At 41.1% G+C, this 19,878-nt stretch overlaps 2 protein-coding genes across 3 annotated transcripts in view; both read right to left on the reverse strand.

The window, feature by feature from the left end:
* Positions 1 to 19,401, reverse strand: part of LOC124098810 (small integral membrane protein 10-like protein 2A) — a 130,521-nt gene extending 111,120 nt beyond the window's left edge. Inside the window, exons 1-2 of one of the 2 annotated variants that reach the window (XM_046453772.2) lie at positions 19,056 to 19,397; positions 6,658 to 6,787 (exon numbers count right to left, since the gene is read on the reverse strand). In XM_046453772.2, coding sequence (XP_046309728.1) covers positions 6,767 to 6,787; positions 19,056 to 19,241 — 207 coding nt within the window. In that variant the 5' untranslated portion in view covers positions 19,242 to 19,397 and the 3' untranslated portion in view covers positions 6,658 to 6,766. Of the gene's footprint in view, positions 1 to 6,657; positions 6,788 to 19,055 lie in introns of those variants that run through there. The other variant, XR_009227681.1, reaches the window with a different exon arrangement.
* On the reverse strand, positions 4,946 to 6,705 carry Fam220a (family with sequence similarity 220 member A). The gene has a single exon (XM_046453771.2). It carries the CDS (start codon positions 6,703 to 6,705, stop codon positions 5,908 to 5,910), a length of 798 nt encoding a protein of 265 aa, XP_046309727.1. The 3' UTR covers positions 4,946 to 5,907.
* Positions 19,402 to 19,878: the final 477 nt, after the last annotated feature.

A 19,878-nucleotide genomic window follows, 5' to 3' on the forward strand; every position in this document is an offset into this window, starting at 1 on the left:
CATGCACAAGGCTCTGGGTTTGATCCCCAGCACTGTAAAATAACAATGTCGGCAACAACAACAATAATAGTAATAAAACCCAAAAATAACTTTTTCTTTTTTTTTTTTTTTTTTGCTTTAGAGCATCATTTATAGGTTTTGAATGAGTTATGATTTTTTAAGATTTGATACATTACACTCACTGAAGTTAACATGCTGAAGTGGACCAAGTCCAGCATTTTTACATTTATTTTTGCATAAGAATTTGGGGAGGGGGGAAGCCTTTCCAAAGCGGTCTCACTCCCTCGTGAACACGTGCCTCCCTCTTGTGGTGAATGTGAGCCTCGCATATACAGATCCGGGTTATGTTTTCTGCTTATTCATTTTCCTACATAGATCACCTGGGAGATTCACTTAATATGCACTGACCGGCAGTAGCCTCCCATCCACTGTGTCTGACTTAGGTTGCTCACCTTCAAAGAGAAGTGAGAATTTTCCATGGAAATTTAAAAATTATCCACATAATTCCAGCAACCCAGGAAGGAGGCTGAGGTAGGAGGACTACAGGAATTAACTGGGCAGGAGGTCGTCTGCAGGGGTGTGCCTTTGGGTTTATATTTCGTTCCTGGTGAGCAAAGAGCTCTGTGCCTCTGGATTGTCATGTCCTGAGCCTCTTTTCCATCACACCCTTCTGCCCGGATGATCTGCTTCACCTCCAACACAGCAATTGATTTGGCTGTCTATGGACTGAGACCTCTGAAAGCATGAGCCCCCAAAGAAATTATGAAAAAGCTGACTAAAATACCCAACAAACCAAAATTAGCTGTCATGAATCTGAGAAGGGCAAATGTCACACATCAAGGTCAGGTCTAGAAGCTGAATCCCAGTATTTCTACCACTTTCATGGTCAAAAGGCACATTCACTCATTCTCCATACAGAAAAACAGTCATTACTGGCATAATATTCACCACCACATAAATGATGCAAATCTTAGAACCAAGGGTGTTTAACCTCAGAGCTACATCAACACCAGCCCTTTTTATTTGTATTTTTTATTTTGAGATGGGATCTTAGGGCCCCACACTAAGTTGCCGAGGCTGGCTTTGAACTTGCAATCCTCCTGCCTCAGCCTCCTGAACCACTGGGATTATAGGTGTGCGCCACGTGCCAGGACCCTTCTCTAGAAACAGTACAACAAGTAGAAAGAATAAAGAGGAGTGCTGGAATATATAGTACCCACTAGAACATAGAATACGTTTAACTCAAATCCACAATATTTATATGAACCAAGCTAAGGTATTCTTGTTATTGAGTTCCTCCTACAGGAGAAAAGGGACTGAACATCCCAATGTTTGGATATTTTATTTTGCAGTGCTGGGGATCAAACCCAGAGCCCTGAGCATACCAAACAAGCGCTCCACCACAGAACTACACTTCCTGCCCATTTGAACCTTTTAAAACATGTATTTGTCAAACCTTGCTTTTATGCAGAAAAGTAGGCAATGTGAACTCTAACCATGAACCTTGCCTGTCACTCTCCTGGATGTGGGGATGCAAAATCTACCTCAATTTATTCTCCCCAAGGCACCACAATGCAAGGGTAGAAAAAGTGCTTATTTCCCTTATTGCATTCTCAATTTCAAATCGAATTCAGATGTGTGTTTGGTCTCCCCACCTGTAAAACAAAGCACCTGCAAAGCTGACTCCCCTTTTTCTCAGGTCTTCCTCATGCAGTGGGTTTCCCTGAACAGGTGTCCTTGTCAAATCTTGGTGGGGGTTATAAGAAAAGTGGTTTATGGAGAGGGGAGGGGAGGGGAGGGGGGATAGTAGAGGATAGGAAAGTCATCAGAATACAACAGACACTAGTATGGCAGTATGTAAAAACGTGTATGTGTAACCGATGTGATTCTGCAATCTGTATACGGGGTAAAAATGGGAGTTCATAACCCACTTGAATCAAATGTATGAAATATGATATGTCAAGAGCTATGTAATGTTTTGAACAACTAATAATAAAAATAAAAAATGAAAAATAAAAAATAAAAAAGTGCTTTCTAGACACATACCTATGTCCTAGGTAGGATACCCCTCCCTTTACATACTCTACAAAGTTCTAGGTTTTTCGAAGCATGTGAGAATTCTGCTGAAGAGATAGCTATGCAACTTCACAGGAGGATCTACATGATGCTTTTTCTGTTATCTGAAATAAGCAGCAGCAGAAGAGTGTTTGTAACCCTACGTATAATGGAAGACCAGCTTCCAGAGTTAGAAAACAGAGATTTAGTCCTAATATTCAAACAAATTACTCATGGTTTGGTGATTTTTTTTTCCCCCTTCCTGGTGTTAGGGATTGAACCCAGGGCCAAATGCATGCTAAACATGTGCTATAACCACTGAGTTACACCTCCCAGACCTCATTTCTGAGAGCAAAATCAGAACTCTAAGGCAGACAGGGGAAGGAAACAGGTCAATTCTCTGCATTCAACAAACTAAGAGCAGTAAACAGTTAATTGGAGAATTCCATTCTGCCCATATTGTGTGAGACCCAGAAAATTTCCTTATATCATTATGCACCTAAACATTTTTTTTTTTTGGAGGGTGGGAACAGAACCCAGGCCCTTGTGCATGCTGGGCACACTTTACCACTAAACTACACCCCTAGGCTCTAAAACAATTTTTCAAAATAATTATAATCTACTCAAAACACAACCAAAGCAAAACTTGCATGTTTGATCCCAACAAAACCAAATCCACCCTTAAAAAAAAAAAGTCTTGATGAACCTCAAGAATGCAAGACAGGGGCTGGGGATGTGGCTCAAGCGGTAGCGCACTTGCCTGGCATGTGCGGGGCGCTAGGTTCAATCCTCAGCACCATATAAAAATAAAATAAAGATGTTGTGCCCACCAAAAACTAAAAAATAAATATTAAAAAATTTAAAAAAAAAGAATGCAAGACAGTTTAGTTTATTTCAGGAAAAAGAAAAGCTGATTCTACAAAGTTTGCCTTTTCTGCAAGCACCTTTGAAAATTTGCATCATACAAATATATAGCTCTCAATAGTGTGCTGAGTTAAAAATGAAAACAGATGACCTTTTTTTATCTGATCAACTGAGCTTTGATTTAAAAAAATATTTGGGAAAAAGAACATTTTGGAAGAGGAGCCAAGTGCAAGCAGCCATTAAACTCAATTCATTAAGAACTGGATCTTCTGCTTCTAGGGTCAGCTTTTCACAATGTATATATAGCCACCAGGACAGGCTGTTTCAAAATCGTCAACCTTGCCAATACAGAAAAGCAGTGTTCAACTCTGCACTCATCATAGTTTGGGAAACCCTCCCCACTTTTATTCTGCTTGGAAAGTTTAAAAAGAACTTAAATATTACGATGAAATAAAATTCTCTACATGGTAATTGCTGGTTGTGTTGGTACATACTTATAATCCCAGTGACTTGAGAGGCTCAGGCAGGAGGATCACAAGTTCCAGGCCAGCCTCAGTAACTTAGCAAGACCCTGTCCCAAAATAAAAAATAAAGATGGATGGAGATGCAGCTCAGTGGCAAAGGGCCCAGGTTCAATCCCCAGTACAAAAAAGAAAAAAAAAATAGAATTTTACAGCACCATTTTTCATTTCATGTCAAATTATAGCAAATAGTCTGTATGGATTTTAGAATACATAGACATTTACACTACACTCCATGTATCTTGCATTCTTTTGATTAAATCAAGTCATATAAGAACAACCTATTTAAGAGTTTACTTTTTATTCTCCATAGGCTTCCAACTTCAGGACTTGAAGACCTTGTCATTGCTATTTTTAAAGAGGAAATCATTTCCAAATGCAAATAACCAAGTCCAAAGATTTTGTACTATGTATTGTTTCTAAATTTAAAATGATTGTGCTTTCAACCCTAAGAGCAGAATTTGGGGGAGGGAGCAGAGCATACAAATTTAAGAACTGCAGTTAAAACTGCTTTTGTTTTTCATTGCCTCATTTTATTTCAAATCATTTTATAATTCAATCATGGATACTTAATTTACCTGAAAAAACATCTCACTTCCGTACTAGTTTTCACAAAAATAAAAATATTTTTGAAGGCACTTTTTTTAAGATGTTGGTGGACCTTTATTCATCTCTTTATATACAGTGCTGAGTATTGAACCCAGTGCCTCACATGATAGGCAAGTGCCCTACCATTGAGCCCCTAGAAGACCCTCTTTTGTAGTCATGAAACTATATGGCACATTTATCATCAGTTTCTTCTAGACTGTGAACCTCCTCCCCCAGAACTTTCCACAGGAGAGGGCATATTCAGATAGGAACCCAGCACAATCCCAAAGGGAAAAGACGCAGTTAAGTCTACGAGCAGAAAAAAAATTTCCAATGTGAAAAAAAAAAGTGATTGTGAACTTCTCCCAAAAACCAATTAGAAAACACATCTTCTAAAAACAGCCATATGAAAATTTTCAAATTTTTGATACTAAGAAGGGAATTCTGTACTTTTTCTTGGCAATTGGCTGAACATTTATGTACTTGCAATTTACAAAACAAATGAGTCATGGAAAGTTCCATCCCAAAGGAGTAAGCTTTAAAACAAAAGAAAACACACCAACAACCAGTATAAGGAAGGCTGGACAAGAAAATAGTCCCTATAAATCCATCAGTGACACCAAAAGGGACTATGCATCCACTAGGTCTCTAACTGCTCAGTCGAGATGGTGTGGCATTTGGATGGGCTAGAGATGGCTACTTTAAAAGGACACCATCTGCATCACCCCAAAGCATTACAATGCACCGCTTTATCCTAACGTGGGAGGAAAGTTGAAAGTGGCATTACAATCTAGTCTTATATTTTGGTTTTCAAAACCCTGCTTTTAGTCTTCTGCATTGGCAACCTACTTTGCCTGGTGCTGAAAGATGTTTAAGTATTAAGAAGATGATAGAATTAATAAAAAGACAAGGAGAACTGAGAGTACACACGTAAAATAAGACATTTATTATGCTAAAGAACAGATTTTATTCTGCATTTTCCCCAAACACTAAAATAGCACATGGCATAGTAATTTAGCACACAATATAAATTGATATATGCAATCAGTTATCCCCCAAATAGCTGTTTTAAGTCTCACTTTGGGAGTCCTTAAAAACTTACACTTTTAAATGACCTTTATTAATAAAATTATCAATGAACAACAAAAGGAGTCACTTCAGAAAAATCTTAAAAGACATCAACTCTTAGGACTTTTGTAAAGGAGGTTCTTGATTTGCCTCTCTACATCTGAGCCAGAGCAAAGAGTCTCAAGTTCCTTTTCACTTAGAGTAACACTGCTAGGGTTCCTAGTTTGAGATGATTAAATTTAATATTGCAACTTTCACCATAGGGCCTCCATTTAAACAGCATTTCAAGTGGAAGGAGTATGAGAAAAGAAGTCAGATTTTACTGCAGACCAAAATTATTCTATGAGATGCAGAAATGGCAACAGCTCGCCATGAGCTTAGCAAGGTTTAATAAAAATACAGTGGGTAGACTTTACAAATATTCACTTCCAGGAGGTGATCAAAGAGGAGTTGAGGAGACAAGATGATGTCTGGGACAATAGCCCTTTAAAATGGATAGAGATCTCGAGATATATAAAGAATTTCATGTTAAATCACCATGTGCTTATCTGATATTAAACTGGATATATCAATAATCATCTGAAAGGGTTTTACCAATTCTGAGAGTCTTTTAAGCACAATTTAAAACATGCTAAAAATTCCTTCTGCATCCATCAGTTTTTGGTGAGTGAACTTGACTTCCTCTGCCTGGTCACACAAACCAAAGCAGGATCTGAGCAGCTAAGCTGTCTGCATCCAGACTTAATGGGAAAGAAATCATTCTAGGACAACTTCTAAAATTAATCTACTATTTTATTGTTCTGCTTGTACCTTAACTATGGCATAAGGGATTTGCTAATTGAAAAGGCTGTAGAGCCAGTAACCCCAGTGTTATCTCCAGACCATTTGAGGTACTTTTTACACATGAAAGCATTTTCTTATACTCTGTTGTTTGCTCTGAAAACATGGGCTTTAAATGGTCAAGGAAAACACATCTTGTCTTGTCCTCTAGGAGTACTTCAGGACAGGAGTGCAGTGTTGCAGGCAGCACAGAACGCAGGTGAGACAGTTCTGACTCAGAGCCTAGTCCCTCATGAAGAGCACTTGGTGGTTCACCCTTAAAAACTACCATTTCCCACAGTTTCGGAGGGACCGGCTGTCCTGACACCCAGGACTCTCCTTTGGGGCACTGTCCTCTCTGGCTGTCCATGGCTCTGGGCCCGCTTCTTAGCCAGTCCCTCCCCAGAGCATCCCCAACACCGAGGAACACCCCAGCAAGATGCTCTTCTGCAGGAGCAAAGGACAGGCCCATGGCCTTGGTTGGAGCAGCTACGGGAGCTAAATTTCTTCCCATTGATTTCTTCAAATATGGAAGCTCTTTGTTGCCATTGTGAAGCAAGAGATCAGTGTCACTCAGATCGTTTTTCATTTCCAATGATAACACCTCATTCTGTGAATTTCCATTTACATCAACTGCAGACTTATCCATCCAGAAAGGTATATCTGCTGGGCAAGGGCTCTCCTTCTGTGTTCTTTTCTTAAGGCTACATAATTGTTTGTACCAGTCATCTCCTCCCTCCCCCTTTGCTTCTATCAGGCAGATGCCGAGGGTCCCTCCTCCGTCCCTCATGTTTTGTATTCTTTGATGCAGTGAGCCTGGGGTAACACCTTTGTCAATCAGGGGAGGGCCTTCAGTGGATCTCAATATGAACCTGGAAAAGACAATCACGTTAAAATTCTACAATGAAGCTAGAGAGTCTTAATAGTGTCTGCACACATCAAACATTACCTAACATAAGATCTCTCTAACTATAGAGTACCAACAATTCCTGCATTAGGACAAAAAGACAGAATAACAGCCCACCTAATAGAGATTAAACAATAACACAGCACATTACAAATACATTATTTCCTACAAACATATAAAAATAAGAAAAGCAGGCTTGGTGTATAGGTCAAGGGGAGAGTCTGCCTGAATGCATGCAGAATGCCCTTGGGTTCAGTTCAATTCCCAGCATGGTATTAAAAAAAAAAAAAAAAAGGCACAAATTCTGAGGCTTTGTACTTTCATGCCAAAGAGTATGAGAAAATGTTTATATAGATTCAATAAAAATCTGTCTTTAACCAGGATTTACTGTATGACTCAATTATACAACCAAGGCCTTAATGGAAGTATCCTATTTGAGCTTCTTGGTGTGATAAGTCACTCTTAGGAAAAGAAGGTTGATATTATTTACAGATCCAACATCTATAAGTGCTTACCCCAAAAACCAACCTGAAGTCCTCTCCAGTAAGACCCCAGTTTTCAGGTGGTTTTAAGATCACTTCCTGGCAGGCCAGGAACCTCAGCAAACATACAGCCTCATTAAGAAAAGAATTTATGGGGCTGGGGTTGTGGCTCAGCGGTAGAGCACCTGCCTCGCACGCATGAGACCCTGGGTTCAATCCTCAGCACCACATTAAAAAAATAAATAAGTGAAATAAAGTATTGTGTCCAACTACAACTAAAAAATAAATATTAAAAAAAGTCTAAATTTAAAAAAAGAATTTACCCAGACTTACAGGTACTGCAGGTAAATATACGGCAGTTTCTTGGGTTTAGTTTACCAACTTCAGATTTGCAAAAAAAAAAAAAGAGGCTTTAAAGCTCCATCTGAGATTCCTCATGAAAACCTCTGCACAGTGACCTGTACCATAGTAGGAGTTCAATATACAGTGAGAGTACACTTAAGGTGGCTAATGGCCAATCAAAACTCTTGTTGCACCTACAAACCTAACGAGGCCAGACTGTTCTGTGATCAAGAATCATCTGTCTTTGACATTATTACGCTCCAAATGGGGAAGATGTCAAGAAGAATCATGAAAGGCTCTAAATGGAACAAAAAGCAAGATTACTCGCTGTGCTCTCCAGTGTATCCTTCTAGGTTCTCTAATTTTATAAGGAACTGTAGCTTTCCGTGTCTTTGATTGGCTTTACAACTCTGTAAATTACCAAAAACTGTTAAGAGTAAGGCTAGTAAATTCCTGTCCAAAGGAATGAAAATTGTGCCTTGTATAATACAATTAATTACTGCCTGTCAATATTGACCAGTTTTATATCTTATCTATTTGTAAATTCACATTAGCATTTTTTTTCTTTTCTGGAGACAGGGTCTTGCTATGTTGCCCAGACTGGCCTGGAACTACTGGACTCCCAGTGATTCTTCTGCCTGTCTCCCATGCAGCTGGACTACAGGCACATGCCATCGTCCAGCTCCAGATTAACATTCTAGATTGCATGCGTGTTATCTGAATTCTCCTTTAATCTGATTGTAACAGCTTACTAGTTCCCTAATATATTGATAAGCTAAATAAAATCTTGGACACATTCTGTTTTTATTAAAAAATAAATAAAACCAGATTATTAATATGAAAATAGATATAGATATAGATATAGTATTTCTAAGCTAGCCTATGAAATAGCAATCTTGTTGAAATGTAATAACTCTACCAACAGGAAGGGCCATAAGTGAGAACACCTTGTTTTCCACAGCGAAAAGACAAACACAAAGCCTAAAAAATGAAAAACCAAGAAGCAACACAAGCATGTAATTTAGCAATAGTGAAGCAAGCAGTGAAGAGAACTAGCCCCAGCTGAAAGTGGTGGCTACAGACAGTGTGATTTCTTTGAACCAATCTTTTGATTTTTTTCTCTGAAGCAATCTAGGGAACCAGGAGACTCCCCCATTCCTACCCGCTACTGGGGATTTATCCCAGAGGCACTTATCACTGAGCCACTCCCTCAACCCTTTTTATTTTTTGACATCTTAGGGTCTAAGTTGCTTAGGGTCTCACTAATTTTGAGGCTGGCCTCAAACTTGTGATCCTCTTGCCACAGCCTCCTGAATTGCTGGGATTATAGGTGTGCACCACTATGCCCAGCTGGAACCAGTAGACTCTTAAAGCTGTATGAGCCGGGCATGGTGGCACACGCATATAATCCCAGTGACTCTGGATGCTGAGGCAGGAGGATCACAAGTTCAAAGCCAGCCTCAGCAACTTAGCAAAGTCCTGAGCAACTCAGTGAGACCTTGTCTCAAAATAAGACATAAAAAGGGCTGGGGATGCTGCTCAGTTGTTAAGCACCCCCTGGGTTTAATTCCTGGTACCAAAAAACAAACAAACAAACAAACAAAAAAGCAAAACACCCTAGATAAATGTGTAACTGTGTAAATTTTCTTCCTTCCTCCCTCCCTCCCTTTTTAATTTGAGTATACTAAAAAGAAAATAACTTAAGAGCCAGGTGTAGTAGTGCAGACCTGTAAACCCAGCTACACAGGAAGCTGAGGCAGGAGAATCACAAGTTCAAGGCCAGCCTTAGCAACTTAGAGACACCCTGTGTCAAAAGGCTAGAGATGTATCTTAGTGGAAGGGCACCCCTGAGTTAAATCCTGAGGGGGGGGAGAGGGGGAGACAGAGAGAGAAAGAGAGAGAGAGAGATAACACTACTGCATTATTGGAGGCTTAAACAGAAAACAAGCAGAGCTGAGGAATGGAGCCACGGAGCTAAACAGCCTAAAGGAAGAAAGGCACTGACCACTGTCACAGTGAGCTGGGTCTTCATGGAGCAGCAGTGAAGAATTTTTAGCAAGGAAATGATGGCTAGTTTTACATTTTTAGGTGAATCACCCTGGCTGCATTGTGGTGGACAAACTGGAAAGAAGCCACAACAAAAAGGCAATTTTTATATATATATATATATATATATATATATATATATATATATATATATATATATATATATATCCCCCCCACTTTTTTTCTTTTTGTGGTATTGGGGCTTGAATCTAGGGTCACTCTACCACTGAGCTACACTCTCAGCGCTTTATTTTTGAGACAGGGTCTAAGTTGCCCAGTCTGGCCTCAAACTTGGGATCCTCCTGCCTTAGCCTCCCAAGTAGCTGGGACTACAGACATGTGCCACTGCAACCAGCCCTAAGTACATTTTAATAATAATTTAAAAGTTTTTTTAAATTTTTATTTATTTATTTATTAATATTTTTTAGTTTTCGGCAGACACAACATCTTTGTTTGTATGTGGTGCTGAGGATCGAACCCGGGCCGCACACATGCCAGGTGACCACGTTACCACTTGAGCCTCATCCCCAGCCCCTTAAAAGTTTTTTTAATTAAGAAAAAAACAGGTTATTTAATATGGGACAACTCTCAGGAAAATTAGTTCCTAACCACTTTTATTATATCCTTTTACAAGGACTTAATACTATTCAGAAAGATGAAATATTTTCAGAATTGTGTTAAAATATTTTAAATGAGGCAATTAAAATAATCATGTATTTAATGATAGAGTAATCATGTATTTAATCATGACAGAATAAACCATTCCCTGAAGTTCTTCTAATTCTTTACTAAATTCAGTAATAAGCTAGTATTTAATTCTCTTACCAAAAATACTTCAAGGTCATTGATAACATTTTGGTTCAAAGCCTTAAACTGAACCCTCCTGATATTAGACTGTTAAATATAGCACTCACATTTTGAGAGCCAAAAATAACTTCCAAATGACTTCTAGATATATTTAATAGCCATTTGTTAACTGCTTTGCAGTTTATTCTCACTATACTAGATATATACAGCACCAAGTATATATCTAGTATAGTGAGAATAAACTGCAAAGCAATTCACAAATGTATCTATACATTCATAGTGTATCTATAATACCCTCCTTGATTCCAGGCCTCATCATCCTCCACCCTCCATCCAAGTCTACCAAATAACAGCATAAATTATGGCAAACAAACTTGTCTATCAAAACACCATAGTGAGGAAGTTCAAGGGGAAAAATAAAGTGCAATACTGGGAATAAATTCCTGAACTTCTATCCCCTTGCTCTCCATCAAAGATAAGGGCTGAGAGGGGCAATGTGATCAGGGAAAAGAGACTGTCCAGGTAGGTTCACAAGCCTCAAGAAAGCCTCTTCTACACAAATCCCTGCCCCTGTTGGAGGCAGCCAGCCTGCTGGATGACAATAGGCCTGACCCAATTAAGCAGCTGCTGCCCTCTTGGATGCCTGTCCCCTTACCTGCCCTAACCCTGGCTATTCATGGCCTGCAGCACCTGACACTAGACTACCACTGCTTTGTAAACTAAAAATATCCTGGCCCCAATGTTTCTAAAAGCAAGTTGGCAAGGCTACTCCTAAAGGGGACATGGGAAGTCACTGCTAAAATGAGCAGAGCGCTAATGGGACTCAAGCAGGATCCTAGGTGCTGATGGCTCGCACACACACTCAACACAAACTGGCTTCACCCTGCCTGTAGGTGTGAGCGTTGGTATGTTTACTGTAGTATCACTGTGCCTGTGACTAAGATGATCAGGCTGGAGGTGGCTGAAACAAATTCCCCAAATGTCTACATAGCTTAGAAGATGAGAAGCAAAAATGACTCCATCATTTCTAAATTAAGCAGACTCATAACCAAAGAGAACACACCTCAGAGTTCCTGCTACTGATCTTGCAGCACAGCTCAATCTCACCTAACCTTCCAAAACCAGCTGTGCCAACTCTATGACCACCTCCCTATTTCCTGATCACCTGGATGCTCAAAGGTGCGCTGAGGTGGAATAGACTCAGGTACAACTCAAGAGACCAGGCTATTCACCATGTTCAGGGAGATTGAGATTTCCAGGATGCTGTGAGGATTCGTTGTGAGAAAGCATCCAGCATCTTCTCTGACCAGCATCCCATGGGCATCCAATTAGCCAGCAGCTATTGTTATCAGTATCGAGATACTGAAGCAGAATGGAATGAAAGACAGAAAGCTGCTGAGAGGTTCAGTAAAATGGAGACTTTAAAAAAAAAAAAAGACTGCTGCATATGGCAGCATGAAAGTAACCTCAATATGGGCAAGTGCAATGGAATGGAGTGGAATGGCAAAGGCCTGGCCCAGGCTGGTGGAGGTTGAAGAGCAAGTACAGCCCACCCAAGGGAGCCCCTGATGGTGAGGGCAGCACTACTGAACAGCTTCCATGGAGCACAAGCTGCCAACAACAACTACAAATGTTGCCAAGCACAGTGACCCATGCCTACTGTAATCCCAGTGACTTAGGAGGCTGAGGCAGGACTGCACATTTGAGGCCAGCCACAGAAACTTAGTGAGACCCTATCTCAAAATGAAGAATAAAAAGGGCTGGGGCTATTAACTCTGTGATAGAGCACCCCTGGTATATAATAAAATATACCACAAAAAATAAACATAGAAAATAGAATAAAATAATAAGGCTGGGAAGGTAGTAAAGTGGCAGAATGCTTGCCTAGCAATGGGAGACCTGGGTTGAATTCCTAATACTGCAAAACACAAAAGCAGCAAATCAAATTATGTCATACACCTCAGCTTAAAAACTTCTTTCCTGCCATACTTAGAGTACCACCCAAAGTCCTTACAAAGGAACACAAAACTGTCCTCCCCACCTTCTGTGCCTGTTACTTTGGGGGCTCCTCCTACTCTCTTTTCTTGGTCAATCCCAATGGCTTTCTTGCCACTTTCACTCAAGGGATGATCTATATGCCTCCAGGTTATCATCATGAGCAGACAAGAACAGAAATTAAGAACAGGCATTTGGGAAATTTAATGCAACTTAACATTACCACAACATCCAAGGATAGTTCTGCTAATTACTCTCTTAAAAACTGCAGTAAAATACACACAACATAAAATTTAGTATCTTAACCATCTCTAAGTGTAAAGTTCAGTAGCATTAAATATTCACCTTATGCAACCATCACCACCACTCACCTCTAGAACTTTATCTCCTCAAAATTAAAGCTCTGTACCAATTAAACACGAGCTCCCTACCATCCTATTTTCTTTTTTTTTTTTTTCATCCCCAGCCCTGTTACCATCCTATTTTCTGTGACTATGAATCTGACTGCTTCAGGGACTTCATGTTAAGTGGAATCCATACAGTATTTGTCCTTTAGTGACCAGTTTCTCACTTAGTATAATGCCCTCAAAGTTCATCCACGAAATAGCATGTATCAGAATTTCCTTCTTTTTAAAAACTGCCTAATATTCTGCTGTCTGAATAACATTCCACTTCAAACACACTACATTTTGTTTGTCTATCTATTCACCTGTCAATGAATCCTTCAATTATTTCTACTGCTTAGCTATTGTGAATAATGTTGCTATGAATATGAATTTGGAAGCACAAGTATTTGAGTCTGCTTTCATCTCTTTTGAGTATATAACCAGAATTCCTGGGTCATATAGTAAAATTCTATGTTTAACTTTCTGAAGAACCACCAAACTGCTTTTCATGGCAGCTGCACCATTTTATATTCCCACCTGTGACACACAAGAGATCCAATTTCTCTACATCCTTGCCAACAAGTGTTTTTCTTTTTCTTTTCTTTTTTTTTTTTGAACCAGGAACTGAACCTAGGGGCACTTAACCACTTAGTCACATCTCCAACTCTCTTTCAGGGTCTAAGTTGCTTAAGGCCTCACTAAGTTGGTGAGGCTGGCTTTGACCTTGTGATCCTCCTGCCTCAGCCTCCCAAGTCACTGTGCATGGCACTTCTCCCATATCGCTTTAAAAACAGCCATCCTAATAGGTGCAAAGTGTTACCTCATTGTGGTTGACTTATTTCCTTTAGAGTTGAACGTTTTTTCATGGACTTATTGGCCATCTGTATATCTTCTTTTCAGAGAAATCTCTAGTCAAGTCCTTTGTCAATTTTTGGGACTGGTTTGTTTTTCATGTTATCAATCCTTTTTCAAATATGTGATTAGTAAATACTTTCTCCAATTCTGTGAGTGGTCTCTTTCACTATTTGGGTGCTGAGGATCCAACTCAGGGCTTCACACATGTTAAGCACCCACTTTACCACTGAGCTACACCCCAGCTCCTCCAGTTTTGTCTGATGCATGTAGAAGTAATTCATTTTTATCATATCCTACAAAGCTATCAGGAGGTGAAGACAATGGCCCTTCTCCACAAGTCATCTGAGAAGCAAGGCTCAGGCTCTCCCCTTGGGCTTGCAGTGCCTCCCCAGGCAATGACAGGCTTATTAATGAGAATTTTCAAATGGGTAATAGATCAGGGTTCACCGTTGTTTGTTTTCATGTAATGGGGATTGAATCCAGGGCCTTGCACATTCTAAGCACATACTCTATCACTGAACAACACCTTCAGCAATAAATTGTTTTTAAGCTTCCCCCCACCTCACTGCATATATGGCAGTTATCTTTTAACATTAATAAATAGAGACTGAATTCATATACCTTAATATCTCCTTGAACCATTATATAATTAAGTGTAGGATTCTAGAAATGAGTTGAGGATATAGGTGTTTGCTATCCTAGTCTAGTTTTATATAGATTTACATTTTTCAAAATAAAAAATTTATGAAAAACTATGATTAAAGCATTCACTTGAAAGTCAGAAAAAAATTCCATAGTATTTGTTTCCTATACTTTTGGTATTTAACATCTCAAGTACACAACTGGTTCATTATTTTGAAGTCAGAACTCTTAAGCTTGAGTTCACTCTTTTGATCTGATATATTAAGCTTTTGCAAAGCTTATAAAGTTTTCTTAATAGTCTATAATTTCACCCAATTTTCTTTGAGGGGTCTGATGTAAATCAAGTAACACAGTAAAACTCATTTCAAGCAACAATTAACCCTGGGAATGGGGGTCTCGGGATTTTTACTACTTTTTAAAATAGTTCAACCAGGTGTGGTGGCCCATGCCTATAATCCCAGTGACACGTGAAAGGCTGAGGCAGGAAGATCACAAGTTCAAGGACAACCTGAGCAATTTAGCAAGACCCTGCCTCAAAATAAAAAATAAAAAATGGCTGGAGGTATAGTGATAGAGTGCCCCTAAGTTAAATCCCCAGTACCACATAAAATTAAACAAAAATTTTCAGACATAAGATCATTTCAGTCAAAGTCTTAAGTCCTTCAATGCCTGCAAACCACAGTAGCTGCCTCAAATCCTCTCAGTTTGAATCTTCTCACGACTGCTCCAGCCCCATCAGCCTCCTGCCATTTCTGGAACACACTAGGTTTGTCCCAGGTATGGGGCCTTGGTTGTAGCTGTTCCCTCTGCATGACACTCCTTCAACCTAGATATCTCCATGGCTGAAGCTTTCACCTCCTCCAAGATTTCGCTCAAAATGTCACCTTCTCAATGGGGCCCACTGTCTTCCCTATTTAAAATGCCAACCAGCTCTCTACCTTCCTTGGGATGCAAAAAAATAAAGATTTCCAAGTAATAAGTAAAACCTATGGAGCTATGGATTTAGAGAGTCATTCAGAGACATTGAGAGAGAGGCTAGGAAGAACCAGAAGACAGGCAGCAGCCACAGGAAGGTTCACAGGCTGGGTCAGCATTGAGCAGTTTAGCAAAAGGCTGTTGGTGAAACAAGGGCACTGCTTGGTTTGACCATAACCACCAACCTTCACAATATCTTCCTTTCTCTGTTCTTTTTCAGGCCTTCTCTCCTGATGTTTATAAGAATCTGAGTGACCTGGGATTAACATACTTGATCTTCTCACAGGTCATACAACTGAAAAGTTTGGGCATGATTTGTAAATTACCACAGGTTCCTGGTGCCATTTCTTGTTTTGTTACTACATTTAGTATTCAGTACAGATTCTCCCTTTATGACTGCCTTGTACCTCAGCTTCTGTAAAAAAAAAGTAGGATGCTACTAACTCCAGGGATTAAGATTTGCTTAGAAATATCACTTTTACATCATAACACTCTCAGTCTACAAAGCCCTTTTGCATCTCTTTTCTCATTCAATCATCTTTCATACTGAAGAGGTAGTAAATCCCCTTAAAATGACTCACTACTCTACAAACAAGAGATTTGAGGGTCCTAAGTAAACATGTAGAAAATGAAATCCTTTAAGACTTATGCTTCCTAAATAGATTCTAACACCCCTAATCGAAGGGAATGGGTACAACATGCTTGAGAAAAAAAGGGCATGAGCTGGGGCTGTCCCCCTTACTTGGATTCTATTTCTTGGTGCCATATTCCATTTCTTGTTCCCTTTACCAGAGGCCAGAATAATTAAACCCCTAAACCAGTTAAGTTAGTGATTGTTCACAAATGAACATAAACTCTAAAACCTGCAGAGGAGCTTACAGTAGCCAATTTAAGTATTACAGTTGTAAAACACACCATTATCTCACCCACAGGTTGTGAGACAGATGCTTGTTGCACCTGATCAAACCCAGGATTCAAGTCTAAAATCATGTGCAGTTCTGAGAAATCCCTTCTCCAAGGTACCTGGTGATCATCTCCATACTACCCTCCCTTTGTATGCACATGTCCCTGAATTAAGAGCCCACCATTCAGTTCCCCATATTCGCAGCTCTACTGTGCCTGGACTATCTACCACTTGATGTCAAGCTCACCAAGTCACCATTCAGGGTTTCTGGGATTGGTGTATCTGCACTCACTGACTGCCCACACCACTCTTATTATAGATCCAATTTCCCTCCTCCAAAATGCACTTGCCCTCAATTATTACAGTGCAGAGTTCTTGTTATGAAATTTGTATTTGAATAACCTTTCCAGAGATGATCTCACTGTCCTACAAACAAACGTACTATTTGGAAACCACAAGCGTCTCAGTAATATGAAGTCCTTTACTTGTTTATTACCTATAAAACAAATGAGCCTTCAACACATCTGCAATAAAGACAGCAGATGCAAGATGATGGCGATATGGTGATTTCCAAAGTCCTCTCTGAAAGGAGAGCTAAAGAATTAAAGTGTAAGACCAGCATTCAGGTTGAAAGAGCCTGGATGAATGCACAGAGGCAGGAAGGGGCTCTGTGCAAGCAGTTAGGCAGCCCCGGGCAAGCACAGTAAGCATGGTATAAGTCACGTGACAGGCAACAGATATGTGGAAGCCAGATCTGCAGGGTAAGAAATGTGAATGGCTCCAGGGGAGCTGTTTTAAGGATGGCCAGACCCTTCTTAGTGTTTCAAATATTTCTCTTGGGCTGGGGGTGTGGGTCAGTGATAGAACCCAAGCCCTGGGTTCAATCCCTAGCACAGCAAAAAGCCAAAACAAAAAACTTTTGAGCTGGGTACTGTGGTGTACACCTGTAATCCCCGCTGCTCCAGAAGGTGAGGCAGGAGGATCTAGAGTTCAAAGCCAGATCAACAAAAAGTGAGGCACTAAGCAACTCAGAGACCCTGTCTCTAAACAAAATACAAAATAGAGCTGGGGATGTGGCTCAGGGGTCAAATGCCCCCACATTCAATCCCTGGTACCCAAAAAACTGAATTGCCCAGTGGAGAACAGATAAAGGATACTGAAATAGTTCAGACAGGTGATTAGTTTAGATTAGAAAGGTGATCATAAATAAGAGAAGTGGATATTTAAGAAAGTTCTTTTTTAAATGATACAAAACACGGTAATCTTCAACATACCAGTATTATGTAGGTATTCTTACAGTCCTTCTTGTGACTTTATAAATGACTACAAATCATATGTAACTCTAGACATAAGGTTCCTAAGTGGGAGGTTGGGGGTCAGATATAGTCTGCATATACTTTTCTCTTTGTCCACTTTCAAAAAAAAGTCCAAGTTAACCTGATACCTAAAAATCAGGACATCTGATTTCTCTAAGATCACTAGATCTGGCCAATACTGGGCCCATGTTTCCACAGGGCGGTAACTGGCTAGAGCACAGGCTTTCTGGTTTACCTTAATCCCAACACCCAGCACCCTTTATTCATTTATACCACCTGCTGCAAAGATATTTGGGTTTCTACTCCTTCAGCCTGGTACTGCTTATGGATGCCATAAGTCTTTTCTTACATAAAAGTATGTCAATGGGACCTTAAAATAAAGACATGTTCACTTCCACTCACTTCTTTTTTTTTTTTTTTTCGGTACCAGGGATTTAACCCAGGGTTGCTTAGCCCCTGAGCCACATTCCCATCCCTTTTTATTTTGAGACAGGATCTCCACAGGGCCCTGTGATGTGCCAAGGCTAGTCTGGAACTTTCGATCCTCCTGTCTCAGCACAAGTCACTGGGATTACAGGCATGAACCACCATGCTAACCCTTAATACAATTTTGATCAATAGTTGGCTTTAGGCTTCATGTAGTCTATCATCACCTGTGTCAGGGACCAAAAACCTGCAGATACACCAATTACACCAAACCAGAGAAAAACCTGGCACTACTGCTCAAACTAACTCATTTTGCATATCAGTGCTAAGTACTGTTGGACAGTTAGCTCCCCAAAGCCTGGGACACTCCAAGGTGTGAAAAAAGAAATTCAAAAGAAGCTCAGTATCTAGCCATTTTTCTTTGAGGAAGGATTCCCAAATTGACACCTTCCCCTTCTGCTAGAAAAAAGGCATCTGCTAATTCAAGAGTTGTAGAAATGTCAGTCATTTACAGGGAAAGTGGCCGGTGAGCGCCCTTTTATTTCACATCTGAATTGTTTCGGGCCTCTTGAAACCTTCATTCTCTCAACTTTATCCCCACCTCACTTCAACCCCCACCCCAACCCCTAGGCTAGAATGAATTAGATACGTGATCAAAACATCATTATCTTGCAATCTATCTTAAGCTATGAAGATAATATTAAAAAACCTCCCAAAGTTTGGGAACCAGAAAATTTACCCATAAATACACCACCAGAACCCAACAATTTGTCATCTTCAGGGCAAAACGTCCTTTTCGGGACCTTTCGGCCCCGTGCTACCTCCTCGGACCCCACCCCCAGGTGTGGTACCTGCAACCTGAGCCTTATTTGCAAAAGGCGGATAACAACCTCAGTGGTTTTTTTTTTTTTTCTCGAATGGGGTTGCATGAGAAAATGCACGGTGCTTGGCACACACACAGGTTCCAACCGATAGTGGCTACCATGGGCATCTGCATCCCTCTGGGCCTTTCGGGGAGGGCCGGGCCCGGGAGACCCGGCGGGCGCGGCTCACCCACCTGCAGGCGCACGTTAAGCATCATGGAAGCCACGATGTAGAGGTAGGGGAAGTTGATACGCAGCCGCCAGGCCAGGTCGAAGAAGATAAGCAGTGTGCGGGTCAGCCCCTTGCAGAAGACCCCATAGGAGCGGGCGGCGGCCGAGCGCGAGAGGCGGACAGCCAGGCCCGACAGAGCCGCCGCCATATAGAGACCGGCGCTCCCACTGCCCGCCCGCCCGCCGTCCCTCTCCGCGCCGCGTCGTCCCGGGCCTCCGCCCCGGCCGCTGGCCTGCGCACGGCGCGCTCAGGGAGCAAGGGAGGCGGCGGTGAGGCCGGCGGGCGGGCGGGCCACTGGGCAGCCGAGTCCGCGCGTCACGCTAGGGAAGCGCCTCAGCGAGCCGCCGCCTGGTCCGGGCCCGGCCGCGCGGCCTGACGTCACAAAGCCCGCCCCGCGCCTGCGCGGCCCACAGGCCACACCCGGCCACGCCCCCGCCCCTTCCAGCAGGTGAGGCGCGCATGCGTGGGCGAAAGGGCGTAGGGGAGCGATGCTGGTGTGTTGTCTCCGGCTGCCCCCTATGGGTGAGCCTAAGAATAAAAACAAAGGGAGGAGGTGAGCGGTGGCGATGGCCACAGGACAAAATGAGTGTACTTTATGCCTCTTAAAAAACGGTGACAGTGGTAAATTTTATGTTACCTATATTTGATCACAATTTCAAAAAGCGAAAGGGTCCTTTGGGAGTCTAACTGGTAGTCTATTCTCCCTATGTGGATTGGAGTTCCGGCCATTCTTGTTCAATGTCTACTTATAGAGTTTAATCTTGTAATAAGTTTAATTTTAATTG

Source organism: Marmota monax, unplaced genomic scaffold (assembly GCF_021218885.2).
Source record: "Marmota monax isolate L192 unplaced genomic scaffold, Marmota_monax_Labrador192_F-V1.1 WCK01_AAM20220418_F8-fsc00148, whole genome shotgun sequence".
Classification (NCBI taxonomy): Eukaryota; Metazoa; Chordata; class Mammalia; order Rodentia; family Sciuridae; genus Marmota; species Marmota monax.